Source organism: Diaphorina citri, unplaced genomic scaffold (genome assembly GCF_000475195.1).
Source record: "Diaphorina citri unplaced genomic scaffold, Diaci psyllid genome assembly version 1.1 scaffold2093, whole genome shotgun sequence".
Taxonomy (NCBI): domain Eukaryota; kingdom Metazoa; phylum Arthropoda; class Insecta; order Hemiptera; family Psyllidae; genus Diaphorina; species Diaphorina citri.
Window position 1 is genome coordinate 23,420 of NW_007379518.1, and position 24,328 is coordinate 47,747.

At 40.6% G+C, this 24,328-nt stretch overlaps 2 protein-coding genes across 4 annotated transcripts; both read right to left on the minus strand.

The window, feature by feature from the left end:
* Positions 1–372: 372 nt before the first annotated feature.
* LOC103518161 (fructose-bisphosphate aldolase-like) lies at positions 373–24,040 on the minus strand. Its single transcript, XM_026830037.1, has 6 exons — positions 23,811–24,040; positions 3,890–4,083; positions 2,741–2,967; positions 2,197–2,350; positions 1,146–1,212; positions 373–563 (listed from the first exon to the last, which is right to left on the minus strand). Exons 2-6 carry the CDS (start codon positions 4,070–4,072, stop codon positions 373–375), a joined length of 822 nt encoding a protein of 273 aa, XP_026685838.1. The 5' UTR covers positions 4,073–4,083; positions 23,811–24,040.
* LOC103518162 (phosphatidate phosphatase LPIN3) lies at positions 11,735–16,612 on the minus strand. Of its 3 annotated transcripts, XM_026830036.1 has the most exons (3): positions 14,062–16,612; positions 13,228–13,906; positions 11,735–11,859 (listed from the first exon to the last, which is right to left on the minus strand). In XM_026830036.1, the coding sequence occupies exons 1-3, from the start codon at positions 16,105–16,107 to the stop codon at positions 11,795–11,797; spliced, it is 2,790 nt and encodes a 929-aa protein (XP_026685837.1). In that variant the 5' UTR covers positions 16,108–16,612; the 3' UTR covers positions 11,735–11,794. The 3 variants fall into 3 exon arrangements, with proteins under 3 accessions (XP_026685837.1, XP_017303204.1, XP_026685836.1); XM_017447715.2 differs by lacking the exon at positions 11,735–11,859 and having other exon boundaries at positions 12,922–14,032; positions 14,188–16,611; XM_026830035.1 differs by lacking the exon at positions 11,735–11,859 and having other exon boundaries at positions 12,922–13,906; positions 14,062–16,610.
* Positions 24,041–24,328: the final 288 nt, after the last annotated feature.

Here is a 24,328-nt window from a genome sequence, read left to right on the forward strand (position 1 = left end):
ATGAGTCCCTACTGACAAGACAGTTTGATATGCAAATTCCTCCTCAGTTGACAGGAGCTTGGAAATTTCTTCTGAAGCTTAAATGAGGAGGTTCGGTTGTCAAACTGTTCTTGTCAGTAAACGTTGGAATTAAGTCTCCAAATAACCAATAATATAGAAACGAGAGAATTTTAAATAAAAGGACATTACCAGCCTAGGGTGGCTTTTTCCAATCTTCTTTAAACCCCTAACAGCCTGTTAACACTATACAAATCAAGTGAAACTTAACAGGTTGTTAGAAAGAAAAAAGAAATGTTTTCTTCATATTGTTTACAAAATAAATATTTAGCCGTAGGTATTTTTTTTTCTTTTTTTTATATTTTCGGCGGATATTTAGCGGAAAATCCTGGTAATTCTAGTGGACAAAATAGGGCTAAATAAGATAGATATTAGATGCATTACCTGAAGAGCTCTTCCATAACTGAAGGTGAGGGCCCATGGTTTCTTGCCCGAGTACTTGTTGATGGCATCCAGATTCACAGAGGCTTCCTCTTCAGATTGACCGCCAGACAGGAAAGTGATTCCTACGGGATATTATTAATTAGATTCATATTAGACACCCAAATTAGATAATGGCTTTATCCTGATAATGGCTTTATCCTAAAGGGATAATGGCTTTATCCTAAGCCATTATCCTACGGGATAAGTAAAAAGAAAAATTAAAGAAATGACAGAAATAGTAGGAATGACATTTGTGACAGGCATTCCTCAGTGGTGTAGCTAGTGGTTAGCGTGGTGGACTTCGGATCTGGAGGTTGGTGGTTCGAGTCCAAGTCAAGTCTAGTAGGAACATTCCTCAGTGGTGTAGCTAGTGGTTAGCGTGGTGGACTTCGGATCTGGAGGTTGGTGGTTCGAGTCCAAGTCAAGTATAGTAGGAATATTCCTCAGTGGTGTAGCTAGTGGTTAGCGTGGTGGACTTCGGATCTGGAGGTTTGGTGGTTCGAGTCCAAGTCAAGTCATAAAATTTAGCGTAGTGCATTAAGCAGGGAACGACATTTGTGACAGGCATTTATGCTTAACACAATTACTTAAAATTCCTTTTTTTTAGTAGGAATATTCAAGACCTCACAATGAAAGAAAAATCAGTAGTTGGGCGGGAAACCTACCTGGTACAGCAGCGGGCACAGTGCGTTGCAGAGCCTGGACTGTTGCCTGGGCTATAGATATGTTTCCCTACCTGGTACAGCAGCGGGCACAGTGCGTTGCAGAGACTGGACTCTCGCCTGGGCTATAGATATGTTTCCCTACCTGGTACAGCAGCGGGCACAGTGCGTTGCAGGGCGGAAAATTTAGCGTAGTGCATCAAGCAGGGAACGACATTTGTGACAGTCATTTATGCTTAACACAACTGAAATTCCTTTTTTTTAGTAGGAATATTCAAGACCTCACAATGAAAGAAAAATCAGTAGTTGGGCGGGAAAGCTCCTCCAGGAAAACTCTACCACTTAAAGTCAATAAAAAAGTAAAGGAGGGTTTTAGTAATATATTATACTATGATAAGTGTGAGATCCACAAAAGTTGTGAAGAGGCTCTCAGCTTCAACCTCCAAGCTAAAGGTGGGATCACACTATTTGGCACACTATTTGGACAAATATATGTCAATAGTACCAAAGAGTCTGATCCCCAAGTAAATTTAGACAAATTTGGCGTTTTTGATGGGCGTTTCTGATGTTTGCCAAAGAAGATAATTTGAACAAATATTTGTCACGAACCAACAGTGACAAATATTTGGCACCGTGACAAATAGTGTGATTTTACCTTAACTGGGCTGGCCTAGAATATCATGCGTTTCCCTACCTGGTACAGCAGCAGGCACGGTGTGTTGCAGGGCCTGGACTGTCGCCTGGGCTAAAGATATGTTTCCCTACCTGGTACAGCAGCGGGCACAGTGCGTTGCAGAGCCTGGACTCTCGCCTGGGCTATAGATATGTTTCCCTACCTGGTACAGCAGCGGGCACAGTGCGTTGCAGGGCCTGGACTGTCGCCTGGGCTATTGATTAGGTGTAACTGTCAGATCTACCGGATAGTGAGGAGATGGCCTCAGACAAACAATAAACGGCACTACATCAGTATCAGGAAAAGGGGGAACAACACTAAAGCATACGAGAGGGGGAACAGCACTACAGAATAAGGAAGGGGGAACAGCACATTACTTACCTTGGCTCTCTTGAGTAGCTCATCTTGAGCTGCCTTGACGTTCTCTGGTTTGCCATTCCAAGCAAAAAAGAAAAATAAGGGAATTAGGTCAATCACCAAGTGGCGTGGTAGCGCCTTTAGAATTGGAAATCCAAAATGACGCATTTCTATATTTCTAACCGTCGAACATCAAGGGTTGGGGTTGGTTACAACATTTTGAAGAGGGGAAAATCGTTTGTTTTCAACAGGCAAACACAGCTAGCCTATTCTATTTTAAGCTTGGTTTCACCTAGGGAAGTTTTTATCCATATCAGCGATGTATCGGGGAAAAATATATCGATATATATAGGTTCTCGATACATCGCAACATCTCTAGTTTCACCCCTGGATATGAAAAGCTTGCTCACGATCTATCCATTAAAAGCTGACGTCCTTTTTTAGCCCGTCCTTCCTTTATTATTACGATAGTAATAAAAACAAGCTGGGCCCGTCCCTCCGGGAATTTTTTAGCCCCTAGTTTATTCGATCGTGGTTAGAGAAAATCAGTACCAATGTACATACCTACCTAATCAGGCACTTCAACAGACGGTCCTTACCTTGTGTGGTGCACTCATCCTCAGAGCCCATCAGGGGTACGACACCCTTGTCGACCTTGATGCCGGGAATGATGCCCCTCTGTTTGAGCAGCTCCACGAAGGGAGTGCCATCGTCCGCCTTCTGGTAGAGGGTCTCGTGGAAGAGGATGACCCCGGAGATGTTGTCCCCGATGACCTTGTCGGAGGTGAACAGGAGCTGTGGAGGTGGAAAACAGTGGAGGTGAATAGGGTGGAGATGAAAGGTGTACAAATCAGTAGTGAGACCGGCAATGATGAATGGGGTGACAATAAATTAAGTAAAGACCCGTTCCCACTTGTCGTGAGTTTCATCCGATTTTTTTCCGAATGTCCTGTAGGTAATGTAATTTAAATGAGAGTGTTCCCACTTCACACGACACGATTTTTTTCCGAATGTCCTGTAGGTAATGTAATTTAAATGAGAGTGTTCCCACTTCACACGACACGATTTTTTTCCGAATGTCCTGTAGGTAATGTAATTTAAATGAGAGTGTTCCCACTTCACACGACACGATTTTTTTCCGAATGTCCTGTAGGTAATGTAATTTAAATGAGAGTGTTCCCACTTCACACGACACGATTTTTTTCCGAATGTCCTGTAGGTAATGTAATTTAAATGAGAGTGTTCCCACTAGGGCAATTGAAGAGTAGAGATTGCCTAGGCAATCTTCTCTTCTTCTTTCCCGTGTTCGAACGAGGTCGGCGTTTTTTTTTTCGCCTTTCAAGCAGCGCTGTGATTGCTTTGGGTTGACATTATTTTTGTTTTGGCCACAAAAAAAAAAACAAAAAAAAAAAAAAAACGAGTGGATACACTAGATGTTCTCTTTCGAACCCAACTTCGCTATTTCTTTAGCAAGGGAAAATTTCTGTTGGTCTCTTACCCAGACTAAGCTGGTTTAATCCCCTGTTTTAAAAAATCCCCTGGGCCCGACTTTCCTTTCCCCCCCCCCCCCCCCCCCTTTAAAGTCCCCCAGCCAGACTTAGCTGGTCTACCACCTGATTAAAATCCCCCAACCATTTTTTTTTTTTTTTTTTGCTTAATCTGAGAGTTAAACTAACGGCTGGCTTTCTCAGACTCTGTCCTTCTTTCTTCAACTCACCTGTCTGTACAGACGTCTATGCTCTTCGGTGTTTTCGCAGCCAATGTCCTGCAGCCGCTTGCCCATGGTGGAGACGGACTCGTCGGCCGCCAGAATTCCCTTCCCGGGGGCCACAATGGCCTCGGCAATTTTCTTCAGCTCCTCTTGGAGGGCGGGGGGAGGGTAGTTGAAGTAGGTGGTCATCTTTCTGCTGGCTGAAATGAGGAAGGAAAAGTTGGGTATGTTAATGCGGTCTCTTCTTGATCCCTTGTGTGCATTTTATTTAGTTAATTTCCATTTTAGTTTAGGACTATTGCACTGAAAGATTGGGTAATTATTAAGAAGGTACGGCAATGAAAAAGAAAGCTCCTTTTCTTTTAATAATTCTTTTCTGCTGAATGGTGTCTAACGGAAATTCTTCGAAACTTGGACCTCAAACTTCACCTACCTATGAATCTAGTGTGTGAAAATACTTACTAATATTGTATTTCAATGAGACGTAGCAAGAACAAGAACACTTAGAAGCCCAATCGAACCAAACCAAAAATCACACACCAATGAAGATGGCGGAAAAATGAGAGAAAAAAAAACGACGTAAAAATAAGAAAAAAAAATGGGGAACCAAAGGAAAAACGTAATAACGCGAAATAGGGAGAAAAAAAGACGTATATTAATCGCCCATAGAAGAAAGTGAAAAAAATCGCCCCAAATTTCTGCCCTGGCAGGGTACGACCGTCTGCCAGGGCAGTCTGAAGTCGACTGACATGCAGACGGCAGTTACCGTCATAACGACGAAACGATGCACAGATAGATAGTTATAGAGGAAAAGTTATGGCGGAGGAGGGGAGGGAAATTAGTCAGTAGAGGGGAAAGGAAGGAGGGAGGGCAGAAAATAACTAGAGGAGGAAATTAGTCCGTGGAGGGGTAAGGCGAGGGGGAGAAATAGATAGGGGCGAAAGGGAAAACGGCTAGAGGGAGGAAGGAGGGGGGTGTATCAGGTCCGCCTGTCAGGCCTACCTCATACATGGTGAGCACACACATTATCAGGTAGACCTGACAGGCGGACCTGATTAGGTATAACTGTCAGATCTACCGGATAGTGAGGGGATGGCCTCAGACAAACAATAAACGGCACTACATCAGTATCAGGAAAAGGGGGAACAACAGAGGGAAAAGGCTATAATCATAGAGGGAGGGAAACGGCCTCTAGGGCTTTACACGATTGGAAAAAATTCTGTCCATTTTTTAGGCAAGACTTAGAGACCCATGTGGCCCAAATTGAGAGCATTTGGGAATTTACTTTCGTTATTAAACTGCTGGCAGAGGAGGACTTGCCAATCTTAGCCGACTGTATAAATAAGGTAGATTCAATTTAATATTCAGTTGGTACTTTTCGAGAAACCGTGCTTGTTCTAACTTTTGGGAAACCCTGTTTGTTCTTGATTTTCGGAACACCCTGTATATTCCAAATGATCTTATTAAAGGGAGAGAGAGGGCAGTTGCTGATAATGGTGCAATGCGGGGAGGGAAAAGTTATAGCGGAGGAGGGGAGGGAAATTAAAATTAGTAGAGGGGAAAGGAAGGAGGGAGGCCAGAAAATAACTAGAGGGGGAAATTAGTCCGTGGAGGGGTAAGGCGAGGGGGAGAAATAGATAGGGGCGAAAGGGAAAACGGCTAGAGGGAGGAAGGAGGGGGGTGATCTGAAACCGTGGATAAACCAAGAAAACTTTCATAGGAAAAATACGTCTGAAATCGCAAAACACAGGGCAGAATTTCAGCCGAAAAAGACGAGGTCCATCTTTATCTTTATTTTCTTCATTTTGTAGGTTTTTTTTAGTACAATCATATTGCAAGATACTACAAAAGGGATGAGTAAGTATACATAGGTATAGGAAAAATAACAGCATGCACCTTCTGTCACACACACATACCTACAAGGTTGGGTGGCAGAGACTGCCTCTGGTGATTACCAAAGGACTCTGTGGCCACACCTACAGTAGGAAAGCTGGAAAAGTGGCCTGTTCCACAAACGACTCGGTACTTCTCACATTTTACTTCACACATAGAAAAAACTGTTGTTGGGTGGAACAGTACTGCCAAGAGAACGACTTGAGTGGTCCCCCCCCTTAGTATAAGAAAACAATTAAAAGCCAATAAGACTATATAAAAGATATTAACAGATATAAGCAAAACGAGACAAACCATGCAAAGCACTATCCCAGCGAGAGATGAAAGATGATGATGGGTTATATGAGTTGATAAAGATGGGATAAATGTGGGTTTGAAGGATATATACAGGTGGGTTGGGTTAGAAGATTGATGGTGGGTTTCACCGATGACTTAATCAGAGATTTCACTAATGGGAGACTTTTCAATCATCCAAAAAGGAGTTTTTAATGATCCAAACAGGAGTTTTTAAAAAAATCCTCCTTTTTAGATCACTAAAAACTCCCTTTTGGTTAATTAAAGACTCCTTTTTCGAATTATTAAAAACTCCCTTTTGGGTGATTCAAAGTTCTCCCATTAGTAAAATCTCTCATTAAGTCATTGGTAAAATCCACCATCAGTGTGAAAGGAAAGTTTTTAAAAAATCCTCCTTTTTAGATCACTCAAAACTCTCTTTTGGTTAATTAAAGACTCCTTTTTCGAATTATTGAAAACTCCCTTTTGGGTGATTCAAAGTTCTCCCATTAGTAAAATCTCTCATTAAGTCATTGGTAAAATCCACCATCAGTGTGAAAGGACAATGGGGATGGGTTTTGGGAGTGAATAAAAGGGTTTCAGGATGAGTTAGTAGATTGAGTGTGAAGGTATAATAGGGATCGGGTTGGGTTAGTGGATTGGGAGTGAATATTAGAAGGTTTCAGGATGGGTTAGTAAGCGTGCGCCTGGACAAAGTTAGACTTGACTGCTGCCAGAGATGGTATGGACCCCGCCTCATATTTCCCTTGACATGCCAGAGCGTTGGCCTGCGAAAATAAATGGTACAGGGGGTGCGAAGCGTGTTTACAAGCAGACGAAAAAAGCTATCTAAACTAGGAGTTCCAAAACGTGTTTTAGAACTAAAATCAGACAAAACGAATTATTTTCTTTCCTTTCAGGTAAGGAAGGTAATGTAATGGGGATGGGTTAGTGTTTTGGGAGTGAATAAAAGGGTTTCAGGATGGGTTAGTAAATTGAGTGTGAAGGTATAATAGGGATCGGGTTGGGTAAGTGGATTGGGAGTGAATATTAGAGGGTTTAAGGATGGGTTAGTAAGCGTGCGCCTGGACAAAGTTAGACTTGACTGCTGCCAGAGATGGTATGGACCCCGCCTCATATTTCCCTTGACATGCCAGAGCGTTGGCCTGCGAAAATAAATGGTACAGGGGGTGCGAAGCGTGTTTACAAGCAGAAGAAAAAAACTATCTAAACTAGGAGTTCCAAAACGTGTTTTAGAACTAAAATCTGACAAAACGAATTATTTTCTTTCCTTTCAGGTAAGGAAAGTAATGAAAATTTACTAGTACATAAGTTAGCAAGCATAACTAAGGGGATGAGTTAGTTCTTAAGGCCCTAATTATACAGAGGAAAAATGAGAGCTCTAAGACCATATCAATCTAATGCAGAATATTTGAAGCATGTTGTATGATGCCTCATGTTGACCGTCGATTGATATGGTTTTATAATTTATAGGGTCAGTGAAGCAAACGGCCTCTAGGGCTTTACACGATTGGAAAAAAATTCTGTCCATTTTTTAGGCAAGACTTAGAGACCCATGTGGCCCAAATTGAGAGCATTTGGGAATTTACTTTTTTTATTAAACTGCTGGCAGAGGAGGACTTGCCAATCTTAGATAATATAATAATAATCTTTTTTTTTAGCCGACTGTATAAATAAGGTAGATTCAATTTAATGTTCAGTTGGTACTTTTCGAGAAACCGTGCTTATTCTAACTTTTGGGAAACCCTGTTTGGTCTTGATTTTCGGAACACCCTGTATATTCCAAATGATCTTATTAAAGGGAGAGAGAGGGCAGTTGCTGATAATGGTGCAATGCGGGGATGTAAAACTATATACAGTTATACAAAACTACTACATATTATACAAACTACGATACTCAGGCCAGCCACTCACTATCAGGTACACCTGATCAGGTCCGCCTGTCAGGCCTACCTAAGCATGTTGTATGATGCCTCATGTTGACCGTCGATTGATATGGTTTTATAATTTATAGGGTCAGTGAAGCATGCTTGATGTTGCCAACACGTAATTAAGCCTTTAGGAAAACGGTAAAACTATATACAATTATACACAACTACTACATATTATACAAACTACGATACTCAGGCCAGCCACTCACTATCAGGTACACCTGATCAGGTCCGCCTGTCAGGCCTACCTCATACCTGGTGAGCACACACATTATCAGGTAGACCTGACAGGCGGACCTGATAGGTGTAACTGTCAGATCTTACGTATTCTTGAGAGTTCACTATCAGGTACACCTGATCAGGTCCGCCTGTCAGGCCTACCTCATACCTGGTGAGCACACACATTATCAGGTAGACCTGACAGGCGGAAAAGGAGGAAGAGTGGAAGAGGGAAGAATGAAGGAGGAGAGAGAGAGGAGAGGAGGGAGAGAGAGAGCGAGAGAGAGAGAGGAAGAGGAATGTATGAAAGAAGAGGAGAGAGAGAAAAAAGATTAGGAAGAGGGAAAAGGAAGAATGAGAAGAAGAAGAAGAAGAGGAGGAGAAGGAAGAAGGATGGGTCGAGAAGCGACAAGAATCTGGGGAAAAAAATGAGGAAGAAGGAGGATAAGATAGAGAAGAGGCAAAAGGAGAAGAAGAGAAGGAGGAAGAGGAGAGAACGGAGAAGAGAGAGAGGGAAAGATGAAGAAGAAGGAGAATGAAGAGGGTGGGATGAAGGAGAAAAAGAAGAGGAGGAGTGGATAAGAATAATAGATCAGTTGCGCTTACTTGGGTGATGTTTCAAGGTCATCGAGCTATAATAATAATAATAATAATAATAATAATGATAATAATAATAATAATCATGTGTTTGTGCGCATACGTTTCTGCGCATTTTTTTCTGCTCCTCCGCAAGCGAGCTTGCATACTGGCGCTACCTAGCGGACGAAAAAGAAAAAAAACAACTGCGTAAATTCTGACGTCACACATCTTTGAACTCTTTCATTAGAACGGAAAATAAAAATTGAATTTTCGACCTTTTACAGTTATTTTGGAGTTTTGACCTCAGATTTGGATTTTTCCCAAATTTTTACATAGGAATCGACCATTTATTTATAATTTTTACCCATTTGACCTCAGATTTGGATTTTTCACTACTTTTTACGTAGGAATCGACCATTTATTAATAAATTTTACCCAATTGCAACTGCTCCATTGGGCAAGGTAAACCTGGTAGGAATCGACCATTTATTCATATTTTTTACCCATTTGCAACTGCTCCATTACGAAGAGTGAGGATGAGATAAGGAAGGATAGTAATGTACCTATTCGGTCAAAATTTTCAGTGAGATAATTCTTCATTTATGAAAGGTCTTTCTTGTCGTGAAAAGTGAAAGAAATTCCTAGAAACATGACAACACTGTAGGTAATTCTGCTTCCAATTATAATAATTTATTTATTTTTATTATCTTCTTTTTTTTGCACAAATTTTACCGAAATGTAAACAATTAATTCACCATGGGTAACATGGGTATGGAATTGAAGCTAAATAATAAGTGGGTTGTTGATGAAATCTTGGGTTGTTGTTGGTAAAAAAGAAAAGAAAAAAAAAATCTTCTGAATTCTAGCTCAGATTGAACAATCGTGTTTTATTTTTAATTGTTCACAACCCAGGCTGACTCGTTTGATCTTTTAGGTCAGACACTTGAGTCATGTAAATATGTTATGTAAGCTGTGATACTTGTGATAAAAGCCTAACAATTGTTGTTGATTTCATTTCCTCAAAAATTTCAAGTTATATCTACTAACCTTGGCCAAACCCAAGATATTTTTTTTTTTTTACTTTCCTCATCCTGTAAAAAGGAAAGTATTGTATTCGCCAAAAATTTATGAAGGAAAATTCCTCAGTAAAAACAGTCCGAAGTTCCCATCAGTTCCGGATTTTTCCTGAGGGGAACAGAAAAGGAAACATCGACATCGATTAGGAGAGAAAAGGGTGTCACGAACGAATTTCGAGAGATTTTTTATCCGGAGAATCGAGATGTGAATTGGTAACAACAATAAAATTTAACAACGAGGGCAAAGGCGAGGACAACTTGAGAATTGGCATAAAACTATCGATAATGCTATAAAATATACTTTTTTACTATAAAACATAGATAGAAAGATAGTAAATGAGACTTACTAACATGAAAGTATAGTGCTTTATTTGGGCTAAGAACGACATGTGGTACCTTTAGCAGGTTAATATTGCACCACATTATTAGTTTTTAAAACGATTGATATTAGTCATGATAGTTAGATAAGTGATTATTTATTATACTAAACTAGATGTGTTATAGTTCAGCTGTGCTATTGTGTATAAATGTAGTTGTGAATAACGTTATATTTCAGGTAGGACTGGAATATCCAGTTATAAGTTCGACGAGTTTTTTACGTTTTTCAAGTTGAAGGTAACAACAATAAAATTTAACAACGAGGACAAAGGCGAGGACAACTTGAGAATTGGCATAAAACTATCGATAATGCTATAAAATATACTCCTATTTTACTATAAAACATAGATAGAAAGATAGTAAATGAGAATTACTTCAGACGTTCATGAAAGTATAGTGCTTTATTTGGTCTAAGAACGACATGTGGTACCTTTAGCAGGTTAATATTGCACCACATTATTAGTTTCTAAAACGATTGATATTAGTCATGATAGTTAGATAATTGATTATTTATTATACTAAACTAGATGTGTAGTTCAGCTGTGCTATTGTGTATAATGTAGTTGTGAATAACGTTATATTTCAGGTAGGACTGGAATATCTAGTTATAAGTTCGACGAGTTTTTTACGTTTTTCAAGTTGAAAAAACGAAAAAGTATACATAAATCCAAGTATTATTTGTTATATCAATTTCTTTTCTTTGGATTTAAATCAAGGAATTGCATCCCCCTTTCTTCGTTAGAAAATGAAGTAGGCAGTCATGAAAAAGACCCAAATCGCTAAGAACGACATGTGGCAGGTTTAGCAGGTTAATATTGCACCACATTATTAGTTTTTAAAACCATTGATATTAGTCATGATAGTTAGATAATTGATTATTTATTATACTAAACTAGATGTGTTATAGTTCAGCTGTGCTATTGTGTATAATGTAGTTGTGAATAACGTTATATTTCAGGTAGGACTGGAATATCCAGTTATAAGTTCGACGAGTTTTTTACGTTTTTTCAAGTTGAAAAAACGAAAAAGTATAAGGCAACTACATAAATCCAAGTATTATTTGTTATATCACTTTCTTTTCTTTGGATTTAAATCAAGGAATTGCATCCCCCTTTCTTCGTTAGAAAATGAAGTAGGCAGTCATGAAAAAGACCCAAATCATGATTCATGACACACTCACATGAATCACATAAGATAAACTATTAGACATGTAACTTTCCGTTTTCTTTCATCATTATCATCATAAAACCCTCACATTATGAGCAACCCCTCAAATTATCAAACCCTCACATACCAAACCCAACACATGACAATATTGCACAATATTTGAACTTCTGCAAATACATATCACATCGCCAAGTCATATTCGCACATATATTATATACCCGACAATATTGCACAATATTTGAACTTCTGCAAATACATATCACATCGCCAAGTCATATTCGCACATATCTTATATACCTACATAATATGAAAGCATAAAAACTCTGGAGACTCAGAAACAAATTATAGAGATGAAGAAGAAATCCATGATGTCACTAGATAGTGTCTTCTGGTAATGTCTCACAGATAGGCTCTCGCCAGTACACAAACTGACTGAAATCTTCAGACGAAAAAGCATAAAAACTCTGGAGACTCAGAAACAAATTATAGAGATGAAGAAGAGATCCATGATGTCACTAGATAGTGTCTTCTGGTAATGTCTCACAGATAGGCTCTCGCCAGTACACAAACTGACTGAAATCTTCAGACGAAGTGCCTTCGAGGGATGAGGGAAACATTTGATCCACGAGATAGCTCATATTAGAGTAGGTAGACTGGAAGGTTTGTGTCATCTCATGCTTGACTTCTCCCCTGGAGTTGATGGTGAAGATACGGGATAGTGGAATACCCACGGCCTGGTAGGACCATACATCATTCACTTTATTCCCGTAACCCGCGTAGAATGGCTGCGTGTTTGGCGGGAACAATGCCATGATGTCGCGCAGACAAGAGATCTTGAACTCCTGAGGTTTCTTCTCAATCACTTCCGTGTGGAATGCGTTCAGTAGACTAGTAGGGTTTAGAAGCATAGGACCTTCAGGCAGTGTTAGATCTTCTTGCTTCACGGATTGCAAATATTCCCGGGTCACACGTGATTGACCGATTGCGCGCGCGGACAGGTAGAGTAACTTGTAGCCGTTCTCTTTGATCTTGGTGAACAACCGGGTGACGCCATTCTGTGCCCAATCCTTCCCCATGATGGGGAGCACGTGACCCAGAACATCAGACTTGGTGATGGTGCCATCAATATCTGAGATGACAATCTTGTCATTCCAACGCCACTTGAACAAATAACACTTGCACCGCGTCGTCCCTTGGTAAGCTGTGGTCACACTGAACTCTACCTCGTTCATGCCAGACCTTAGCTCTAATCCGGCTATTTGTTCAGAAGTCAAACGTAAAGTCTTCTTATGATTCGCGTTAAGACCTCGCTTGTTACGAATCATATCTTCATCGGAATCAGAGGACACAGCTTGATCTGTTATCTCTGGGATCTGGTTCAGAATCTCTGCCATGGTCGCTAGGTTTGCATAATGAACTCTCAAGAGTAGTTTGAAAGCACTTAATTCACATCGAAAAGCAAGAGACTTGGATCTTTAGAAGCATAAAACCGTAAATATTCTAAGAAAACTAGTAAAAAGCCCTCTAGCTTTTATCGTAAACGAAAAGCGTTTATAAATTAAGAAATTTTTGTCAGCATTTTGAATGCGACACTGCAACCACTTAGAGATAAAGGAAGGGAGATAAGAATAATTATAAGAGTAAACGTAAAATAAATGAAATGGAGACAGAGACAGGAAAGCATAAAAACTCTGGAGACTCAGAAACAAATTATAGAGATGAAGAAGAAATCCATGATGTCACTAGATAGTGTCTTCTGGTAATGTCTCACAGATAGGCTCTCGCCAGTACACAAACTGACTGAAATCTTCAGACGAAGTGCCTTCGAGGGATGAGGGAAACATTTGATCCACGAGATAGCTCATATTAGAGTAGGTAGACTGGAAGGTTTGTGTCATCTCATGCTTGACTTCTCCCCTGGAGTTGATGGTGAAGATACGGGATAGTGGAATACCCACGGCCTGGTAGGACCATACATCATTCACTTTATTCCCGTAACCCGCGTAGAATGGCTGCGTGTTTGGCGGGAACAATGCCATGATGTCGCGCAGACAAGAGATCTTGAACTCCTGAGGTTTCTTCTCAATCACTTCCGTGTGGAATGCGTTCAGTAGACTAGTAGGGTTTAGAAGCATAGGACCTTCAGGCAGTGTTAGATCTTCTTGCTTCACGGATTGCAAATATTCCCGGGTCACACGTGATTGACCGATTGCGCGCGCGGACAGGTAGAGTAACTTGTAGCCGTTCTCTTTGATCTTGGTGAACAACCGGGTGACGCCATTCTGTGCCCAATCCTTCCCCATGATGGGGAGCACGTGACCCAGAACATCAGACTTGGTGATGGTGCCATCAATATCTGAGATGACAATCTTGTCATTCCAACGCCACTTGAACAAATAACACTTGCACCGCGTCGTCCCTTGGTAAGCTGTGGTCACACTGAACTCTACCTCGTTCATGCCAGACCTTAGCTCCAATCCCGCTATTTGTTCAGAAGTCAAACGTAAAGTCTTCTTATGATTCGCGTTAAGACCTCGCTTATTACGAATCATATCTTCATCGGAATCAGAGGACACAGCTTGATCTGTTATCTCTGGGATCTGGTTCAGAATCTCTGCCATGGTCGCTACAATCCCGCTATTTGTTCAGAAGTCAAACGTAAAGTCTTCTTATGATTCGCGTTAAGACCTCGCTTGTTCCGAATCATATCTTCATCGGAATCAGAGGACACAGCTTGATCTGTTATCTCTGGGATCTGGTTCAGAATCTCTGCCATGGTCGCTAGTATCGAGTCTTCCTGAATACTACTGTTTGAAATATCCTTCTTGCTATCACTAACATCCAGGTTTGCTTTCTCAGGACTTGTCTCCGTGCCGCCTCGTTTCCATGAGAACCACGAGGAATAACTTCGTGTTCGTTTCCGTTCGGGTAACTCCGGTGTCTCCTGAGGGGGCGTTATCTTCTCCACCACCTCCTTGGGTAAAGGTTTCTGATAGGCCACCCAGGACAAGATAATAGGAGAGGCTGCTCGCCACGAGTAATACTTTCCTTCAATACGCACCACCAGGTCAGGGTTATCTAAAATGCCAGGATCTGAGGATAGGGTTTCATAACTTAGCACATGCTGCGCAAACTCTTCATCGGATGGACCTTCAGGCGTCCCCAGTTTCCCACAAAGGGATAGAACAACTTCGCCCATGGGTAACACAGGACCTGCAGGAGACCCAGGGACACTATTGGGAGATCCAGAGATAGAAGCGCCCCGACCTGACTCTCCACTAGAAGTACTTCCTCCTCTCTGACCGGAAGCATCGCTATGAGGTGCACCCTCGAGTTGTTTGTAGTTTGAACCAAAGTAGAGCTGGGCAATGTGAGGTTCCAAGGCATTCACATCCAGATCAGATAAGTAGATACCTTCAGACTGAGGGCTATGTCTCATATGTTTCGTCCGCTTCATGAATCCCATCAGACTAGCTAGTAGTGACCGCTTCACTGCTGCCTCCTGCTGGTTCGAGTCAGCATCTGTGCCGCGGAAGTTTAGAGGAGGTGGAGAAGGCAACTCTCCCCAGTTCCAGGACTGCTGATGAGGCTTGGACGCAATGCCGCGTTTCATTTCCACCTCAGAGTCTGACAGTACTGAGGCAAGTTCTACAGAGGGAGGACGAGGGCGAAGTGTTTCAGAATGTCCCGCGGTAACTTCTGTGTCACTGAAGAAGTGCAGATCAGACTCCATGGCGGAATATTTAACATTGGCGAGTTCCGGGTCTTCCTGTGAAACATCGGGCAAGGTTTTAGCTTCTTCTTCCACTTTCAACTCCAGAGAGGCTGGCCTCTTTGTCACACTTGACTTCTTCTTCGCTGAGGCTCTCTTCTTTCTTCGACGTTTGCTATTTGAATGAACCAATGGTTTGTCTTCAGTCTTGGGCGCTTCATTCGTTTCTACCTCAATAGGCCTGAATTCAGCGGTTGCTGCACTTATCTTCCTCACCATTTCCACGTTTTCCGTGATAGTTTCAGCAGAAAACGTTTTAGGCAGGGCTATATGGCTTTCAGATCTTCTTAATTCCTCATTATCCGTTTCACTGCTTTCATTTTTATTTTCACTTTCATCTTCTTCGTCTTTCTTTACTTCTCGCTCACTCTCACTCAACTCCGTAATCACGGCAACTTCTTTTTCGTTTTGTTCAATATTTTCGTTGCTCGTTGACTGATGAGCTTGATCAAAAACATAAATATTTTCGTCCGACTTTCCACTTCCCACGCTTTTGATTTCGTCTATGGGAGGTTTTCTTAGAAATTCGATACTTTTTTTCGCCTTTGGTTCGAGGAGCAGGTTATGATTGACATTTCGGATGGACTCCATGTAATGATCATCGAGAGGGATGGGGGAGCATGTGAGATGAGGAGGGATGATGCCATCTTCATCGAGATCAACTGGTTGTACGAAGAAAGCTTCACCAGAGTCTCCCAGCTTCATATGAATATTGGCCGGGTTTCCATTGATTTCTATCTCCACGATTTTTTCTTTACTTCGTAGAACGCCCATCTTTCCAAAGCGAACATGGAACGGTGAACAGGTGAAGGTGCCATCGGGTTGTTCCACCACAATCACATCAATAGCACCTGTCAGTGTGGCTGTGTTTATCTCTCGAAATTTGTCGAGAAATTTCCCGATGAAATAGCTCATAATGAATAGAACAAAATCACGACAGGTGTTGGAGATCACAGGATTAAAATGAGGGAATTTGATGAGATTTTAGTAATAGCTAGTCACCATAGTGACAATGGATTGAATCACAATCACAAGGACCTGGTCAGTCTTGTTTATAGCACGCTACGAATACGATCACAGATTTGACACTAACAGTTCAATATACAGTTCTAATTAATAGGGTTAACGAATTCATTTTCTAGAGATCACAACCAAAGTCCGGACCGTCATTATCAAGGACCGCTGTTCCATTATACCAAACGGAGACACTTTCTAACGCTTTGTTGTCTGATAGAGCACATCTTTCTCCGATGGATGAGAGATGGATTGTGACAACTATTTGCACTTGTAGGGTTTTATATTGCACAGGAGAGCTGACTTGCTTCCAGGGGGAGGGAGAGGGATTGGGTGGCAACTATAATTCACGCTGTTCCCATCAGTTCCGGATTTTTCCTGAGGGGAACAGAAAAGGAAACATCGACATCGATTAGGAGAGAAAAGGGTGTCACGAACGAATTTCGAGAGAGTTTTTATCCGGAGAATCGAGATGTGAATTAGTAACAACAATAACATTTATCAACGAGGACAAAGGCGAGAACAACTTGAGAATTGGCATAAAACTATCGATAATGTTATAAAATATACTCCTATTTTACTATAAAACATAGATAGAAAGATAGTAAATGAGAATTACTTCAGACGTTCATGAAAGTATAGTGCTTTATTTGGGCTAAGAACGACATGTGGCAGGTTTAGCAGGTTAATATTGCACCACATTATTAGTTTTTAAAACCATTGATATTAGTCATGATAGTTAGATAATTGATTATTTATTATACTAAACTAGATGTGTAGTTCAGCTGTGCTATTGTGTATAATGTAGTTGTGAATAACGTTATATTTCAGGTAGGACTGGAATATCCAGTTATAAGTTCGACGAGTTTTTTACGTTTTTTCAAGTTGAAAAAACGAAAAAGTATAAGGCAACTACATAAATCCAAGTATTATTTGTTATATCACTTTCTTTTCTTTGGATTTAAATCAAGGAATTGCATCCCCCTTTCTTCGTTAGAAAATGAAGTAGGCAATCATGAAAAAGACCCAAATCATGATTCATGACACACTCACATGAATCACATAAGATAAACTATTAGACATGTAACTTTCCGTTTTCTTTCATCATTATCATCATAAAACCCTCACATTATGAGCAACCCCTCAAATTATCAAACCCTCACATACCAAACCCAACACATGACAATATTGCACAATATTTGAACTTCTGCAAATACATATCACATCGCCAAGTCATATTCGCACATATATTATATACCTACATAATATTGAACATCCAAATCATATATTCGCGTAACGCTTGCAAATATTACGTCATATGGATGAACGATGCAGCATAGCAGAGTTCATAAAGGTAACTTATTGATGCGCTGCCAAAAAAAAACTGAGGCTAACAGACGAATTATTAATTGATGTGATGTTTTATTGTTTCTTGCCGATGTTTTACTGTCGATAAGATATGATAATTCAGACGAATGTTTCAAAAAACAATGTCATTATTATGAAGATGATTGATTAGTCATAGGATCAGATCAAAGATTGGTTTTCCTTTTTTAGAAAAATTATAAGAAAAGGGAACGAAGAATAAGGAGGGGGTAGGAAGAGAAGGAGGAGGAAAATAAGGAAAAGAAAAAGAACAGCCCCCAGCTGGTTTCGAACCCCCGAATTGCTAAACCACGACCTTCACCAACGAAACTGCACCCGAGACCATGTAAGGAAACACAAACATGGTGCCCATCTGACACGAAAAAATGCTCTGCACATACCTACACAGCCAACACTTCTTCATTCAATCAAAATTACCCAATATTCACTTCCCAAACAGTCGAACTTGAAACACTTTGGGCACAGAACAGAAGAGAAGGAGGAGGAAAATAAGGAAAAGAAAAAGAACAGCCCCCAGCTGGTTTCAAACCCCCGAATTGCTAAACCACGACCTTCACCAACGAAACTCCACTCGAGGCCATGTAAAGAAACACAAACATGGTGCCTATCTTACACGAAAAAATGCTCTGCACATACACAGCCAACACTTCTTCATTCAATCAAAATTACCCAATATTCTCACTTCCCAAACAGTCGAACTTGAAACACTTTGGACATAGAACAAGCTTAGATATTATATCTGGGCGTGAAAGCCGTTTCAAACCTCCCCCTACATACACACAAAAGGTTGGTTTACTGGTTTACATACGTTAACATTACCCTACATACGTTTTTACCCTATATACGTTTTAAACCGTACGTTTTAACCCCCCCCTCCCCCTACATACTCCCAGGCTTAGAGATTAGATAGGGGCAAACAGCCCTAAATGATGAAAGGTAAGAAAGCTCAACTCCAAACACAAAAAGCCCACTCCGAGGCTTAGGTGTAAGGGCTAACAGCCCTAAAGAGGATGGGTTAAGCTTCCACGAATCACCGAAACCTTAATCTTTCCAAGCGTGAGACCATACCTATCTCATGAACACGGAAAGTATCTAAACTATTCTAAACTTCAACGAAGATCTCAATCCTAATTACCTAAATCCCAACACCCGCAACAATAGGACTCTCCAAACACAAAAAGCCAACTCAGAGGCTTAGGTGTAGGGGGCCAACAGCCCTAAAGGATGGGTTAAGCTTCTACGAATCACCGAAATCTCAATCTTTCCAAGCGTGAGACCATGCCTATCTCAGGAACACGGAAAGTATCTAAACTATTCTAAACTTCAACGAAGATCTCAATCCTAATTACCTAAATCCCAACACCCGCAACAATAGGACTAATTTCATCATGACGTCAAGACAAGGCTGATTGGTTAGGTATAGGTACCTAGTGTGACGAGTTGTTCGAATGACCTCTCTTAACCTTGTCCAAGGTTCAAGTCGTCTCAGCACACTTCATTTTCCTGACCTTCCTTGAGATGAGAACACTTTTCCCAGTCCAAAGGTAACCCAAATGAAAACAGTTCATTTGAAAAGAATGAAAACATTTCGTTGGAAGAGGTTGTAAAAACAAAAAGAAGTGTACCGTAAGAAAATGCAAAAAAAAAGAAGAAAACGTGAAAATGTAGGAGAAGAAAACGAAGAATATAAGAAGAAAAGGAGGAAGAAGAAAGGGGAGGAGGAGGAGGAGAAGGAGATAAGGGAGAAATGGTGAAAAGCTACGACCTTGAGGGCACCAACTTCATTTGGGTAGTACCAATTTTAGTTCACCATTCAAAAGCAGTCGAAAGCTGAGGAAGAAGAAAAAATACAAGTCCCAAGGAGATAAGGGAGAAATGGTGAAAAGCTACGACCTTGGGGGCACTAACTTCATTTGGGTAGTACCAATTTTAGTTCACCATTCAAAAGCAGTCGAAAGCTGAGGAAGAAGAAAAAATACAAGTCCCCACATATGTATAAACATCATAGGGAAAAACTATCCCCGACCCAAACTTCTAACTTTGCCCTAAAAAGATAGGGATGAGCCCCAAAGAGACAATCGACAAAATTCAAGACGAAAGCCCATCAAGGTAAGTAAAATGTTTAATTCCAAATCTGCGATTGGCGACATTGAAGAAAAGCCCAAAACAGAACACAGATTTCAAGGTAAGAAAGCACAACTCCATACACCAAAAGGCCACCTGACGCTTAGGTGCAGGGGCAAACAGCTCTAAAGGATAGGTTAAGCTACGAATCTATGAAGGTAAGAAAAAAACATGTAAAGAGAGAAGAGAGAGCTTCCAAAAAACCAACAAACGAAAAAAAGGTGAAACTTGAAAAAGAAGAGAAAAGGAAGTTAAAAACTGACCTGTTACGAAAAAAACTAAGGACGCCGGACGGGACAAAAAAAGCGGTGGAAACAAAAAACGGAGCTAAAAAACGGTGGAACACGAACTAAAAATCACACGCACAAGATTATCACAGATATTTAACGAGTTGTTCGAATGACCTCTCTTAACCTTGTCCAAGGTTCAAGTCGTCTCAGCACACCTTATTTTCCTGACCTTCCTTGAGTTGAGAACACTTTTCCCAGTCCAAAGGTAACCCAAACGAAAACAGTTCATTTGAAAAGAATGAATACATTTCGTTGGAAGAGGTTGTAAAAACAGAAAGAAGTGTACCGTAAGAAAATGCAAAAAGAAGAAGAAAACGTGAAAATGTAGGAGAAGAAAACGAAGAATATAAGAAGAAAAGGAGGAAGAAGAAAGGAGAGGAGGAGGATGAGAAGGAGATAAGGGAGAAATGGTGAAAAGCTACGACCTTGAGGGCACCAACTTCATTTGGGTAGTACCAATTTTAGTTCACCATTCAAAAGCAGTCGAAAGCTGAGGAAGAAGAAAAAATACAAGTCCCCACATATGTATAAACATCATAGGGAAAAACTATCCCCGACCCAAACTTCTAACTTTGCCCTAAAAAGATAGGGATGAGCCCCAAAGAGACAATCGACAAAATTCAAGACGAAAGCCCATCAATGTAAGTAAAATGTTTAATTCCAAATTTGCGACTGGCGACATTGAAGAAAAGCCCAAAACAGAACACAGATTTCAAGGTAAGAAAGCACAACTCCATACACCAAAAGGCCACCTGACGCTTAGGTGCAGGGGCAAACAGCTCTAAAGGATAGGTTAAGCTACGAATCTATGAAGGTAAGAAAAAAACATGTAAAGAGAGAAGAGAGAGCTTCCAAAAAACCAACAAACGAAAAAAAGGTGAAACTTGAAAAAGAAGAGAAAAGGAAGTTAAAAACTGACCTGTTACGAAAAAAACTAAGGACGCCGGACGGGACAAAAAAAGCGGTGGAAACAAAAAACGGAGCTAAAAAACGGTGGAACACGAACTAAAAATCACACGCACAAGATTATCACAGATATTTAACGAGAGAAAAAATTTCGGAACAAAACGTCTGATGGGACGAACGGAAAATCGGTTCTTTTCGGAACAAAACGTTGCTAACGACCGTCACTGATGGAATGACCGAGCGAGAATTAATTTCCAAGGGAGGGGTGTTGAAAACCTGGAATGAACCAGCTGTAAACTTGCCTCAACAGAGTACGAAGGTGAATCGATCCGATATCAGTCAGTTGTGCTTCTTCAAATCGAGAAAATCGGGGAGCTACATACTCTTATGTGTAGGAATTGGAACTTCCAGACGCCTAGAGGGGCTCCAGACGCACGAGGCCTGATTGGTTGGGGGTCGCAATGTAAAGAGTGAACTTGGTTTGTGTGATGAACTGTTGAACGATTCAGCTGTTTCTCAAGAAAACCGGACCAACTATTTCGGTGAAAAATCAAGAAGAAAAAAAAATCTCTTACACAACCTACAAAGTCCTGATTGGGCTCACAAACTAAAGAGCGAATTTCCTTTGTGTGCTGAAAAATTTGGCCATATCCTTATCAGATCAACCGTTTAGAAGTTGTAAAAAAAAGAACCCTATGGTCCCATGGATCCAATGGTCCGCTTGGGCCCCACAATCTAAAGTCTCTAGCGATTTCTCATCAAAATCGGTCAAACCGTTCGAAACTTATGGCGAAACAAAGAACCACACCAAAAAAGGTCTCGTGTACAAAATCTAATACATATGTAACTCTAAAGGCGTGTCCCCACATAGTCGAACGGCCATCGACTGAACCGTCCACACTGCCTCGACAACATAGATTCGATCGACGGCCGGCCGACTATGTTTGGACACACCTTAATGAGCATTAAATTTCTCTTAATCTTATGGTGATGAACATTTTTGGCAAATTGATGAATATCATTTTTTTTTTTTTTTTTTTTTTTTTTTTAAGGAAGCAGTGAGCAATCCCAGGTTCAAGTGAGGGGTACCAAGGTGCATACACAGCTATCATTATTATCAGGTAAATACTTATTATTATAGAGTAAACGCTGTGTACTGGTACTCAGGGTCGTACGGTCGTACCTCGTACCATTGTCACTTCTTACACACATTCATACATAGGCATAGGTAGGTATGTCATTCAAAGTGGATAGTTAGTATGGTAGTTGGTAGGTACTTAGGTAGGAATGTACAAGTACATATGGAGGGGAGAGGAAGGTATCATTCAAAGTGGGGTAGTTTTGATAGAGGGAACTGTAACTGTTGAGGTCTTTGCGTTCCAAAAAAGACGAGAGAAGGAAGACGAGATAGGAGAAAGCCAGCCGTTCCGAGAACGAACCTTAAGCCTGATTCACACTATAGTGCCAGTCTCGCTCCGGTCACGGTCCGATCAAAAAGATTCGTCGCGAGAATGTTCCAAATTTTGACTGTGAGCTGACCGTTACCGTACCTTGACTAGAACTTTGTTTTCCATACAATCCAATGGTTAGAACTTTGGAACTAAACACCTAATTGAACCATTAAGTAAACAGAGTTCTATAAATGTAAATAAGTAGGTAGAAACAATAATAATAATTGTTCTAATAATAATAACCATGATATTGTGAATGGAATTTTCCCAATGTTCGAATAATATTAACTGGTGGTTCAGTGAACTGAGTATGAAGAACATACTCAGAAAAAAGGCCCCCTGTGGGGTTGGTCCCGAAAGACCTAACAGGGGGACAAAATCTAGTGAGAATATTTCCTTTATGTGTTGAACATGTCTACCAAATTTCATCTAAATCGGACTGACCGCTCGAGAGTTACAGTGAAGTTCGGACAACTAAAATGTAAAATCGTCGAGTAAAAACTTTGGATTCACTTCGTTCTTTCAGTAAACTTTGTAAAGGTGAGAACTTACTTGGCCTTGACAATATCTTGTAGCACAGAATAGTAGGCGTAGGTAGATAGGTACCTAGTCTGACGAGTTGTTCGAATGACCTCTGTTAACCTTGTCCAAGGTTCAAGTCGTCTCAGCACACCTTATTTTCCTGACCTTCCTTGAGTTGAGAACACTTTTCCCAGTCCAAAGGTAACCCAAATGAAAACAGTTCATTTGAAAAGAATGAAAACATTTCGTTGGAAGAGGTAAAAACAGAAAGAAGTGTACCGTAAGAAAATGCAAAAAGAAGAAGAAAACGTGAAAATGTAGGAGAAGAAAACGAAGAATATAAGAAGAAAAGGAGGAAGAAGAAAGGGGAGGAGGAGGAGGAGGAGAAGGAGATAAGGGAGAAATGGTGAAAAGCTACGACCTTGGGGGCACTAACTTCATTTGGGTTGTACCAATTTTAGTTCACCTTTCAAAAGGAGTCGAAAGCTGAGGAAGAAGAAAAATATACAAGTCCCCACATATGTATAAACATCATAGGGAAAAACTATCCCCGACCCAAACTTCTAACTTTGCCCCAAAAAGATAGGGATGAGCCCCAAAGAGACGATCGACAAAATTCAAGACGAAAGCCCATCAATGTAAGTAAAATCTTTCATCAATTCAAAATGTGCGACTGGCGACATTAAAGAAAAGACCAAAACAGAACACAGATTTCAAGGTAAGAAAGCACAAACAACTCCATACACAAAAAGGCCACCTGACGCTTAGGTGCAGGGGCAAACAGCCCTAAAGGATGGGTTAAGCTACGAATCTATGAAGGTAAGAAAAAAACATGTAAAGAGAGAACAGAGAGCTTCCAAAAAACCAACAGACGAAAAAAAGGTGAAACTTGAAAAAGAAGAGAGAAAAAAGGTTAAAAACTGACCTGTTACGAAAAAAACTGAGGACGCCGGACGGGACAAAAAAAGCGGTGGAAACAAAAAACGGAGCTAAAAAACGGTGGAACACGAACTGAAAATCACTCACACACGGGATTATCACAGATATTTGACGACAAAATGTTTCGGATTAAAACGTTTGATGGAACGAACGGAAAATCGGTTCTTTTCGGAACAAAACGTTGCTAACGACCGTCACTGATGGAATGACCGAGCGAGATTTTACCTATACTAATTAACTGGTGGTTCAATGAACTGAATATGAAGAACATACTCAGAAAAAAGGCCCCCCGTGGGGTTGGTCCCCAAAGACCTAACAGGGGGACAAAATCTAGTGAGAATATTTCCTTTATGTGTTGAACATGCCTACCAAATTTCATCTAAATCGGACAAACCACTCGAGAGTTTCAGTGAAGTAAACATTCGGACAACTAAAATGTAAAATCGTCGAGTAAAAACTTGGATTCACTTCGTTCTTTCAGTAAACTTTGTAAAGGTGAGAACT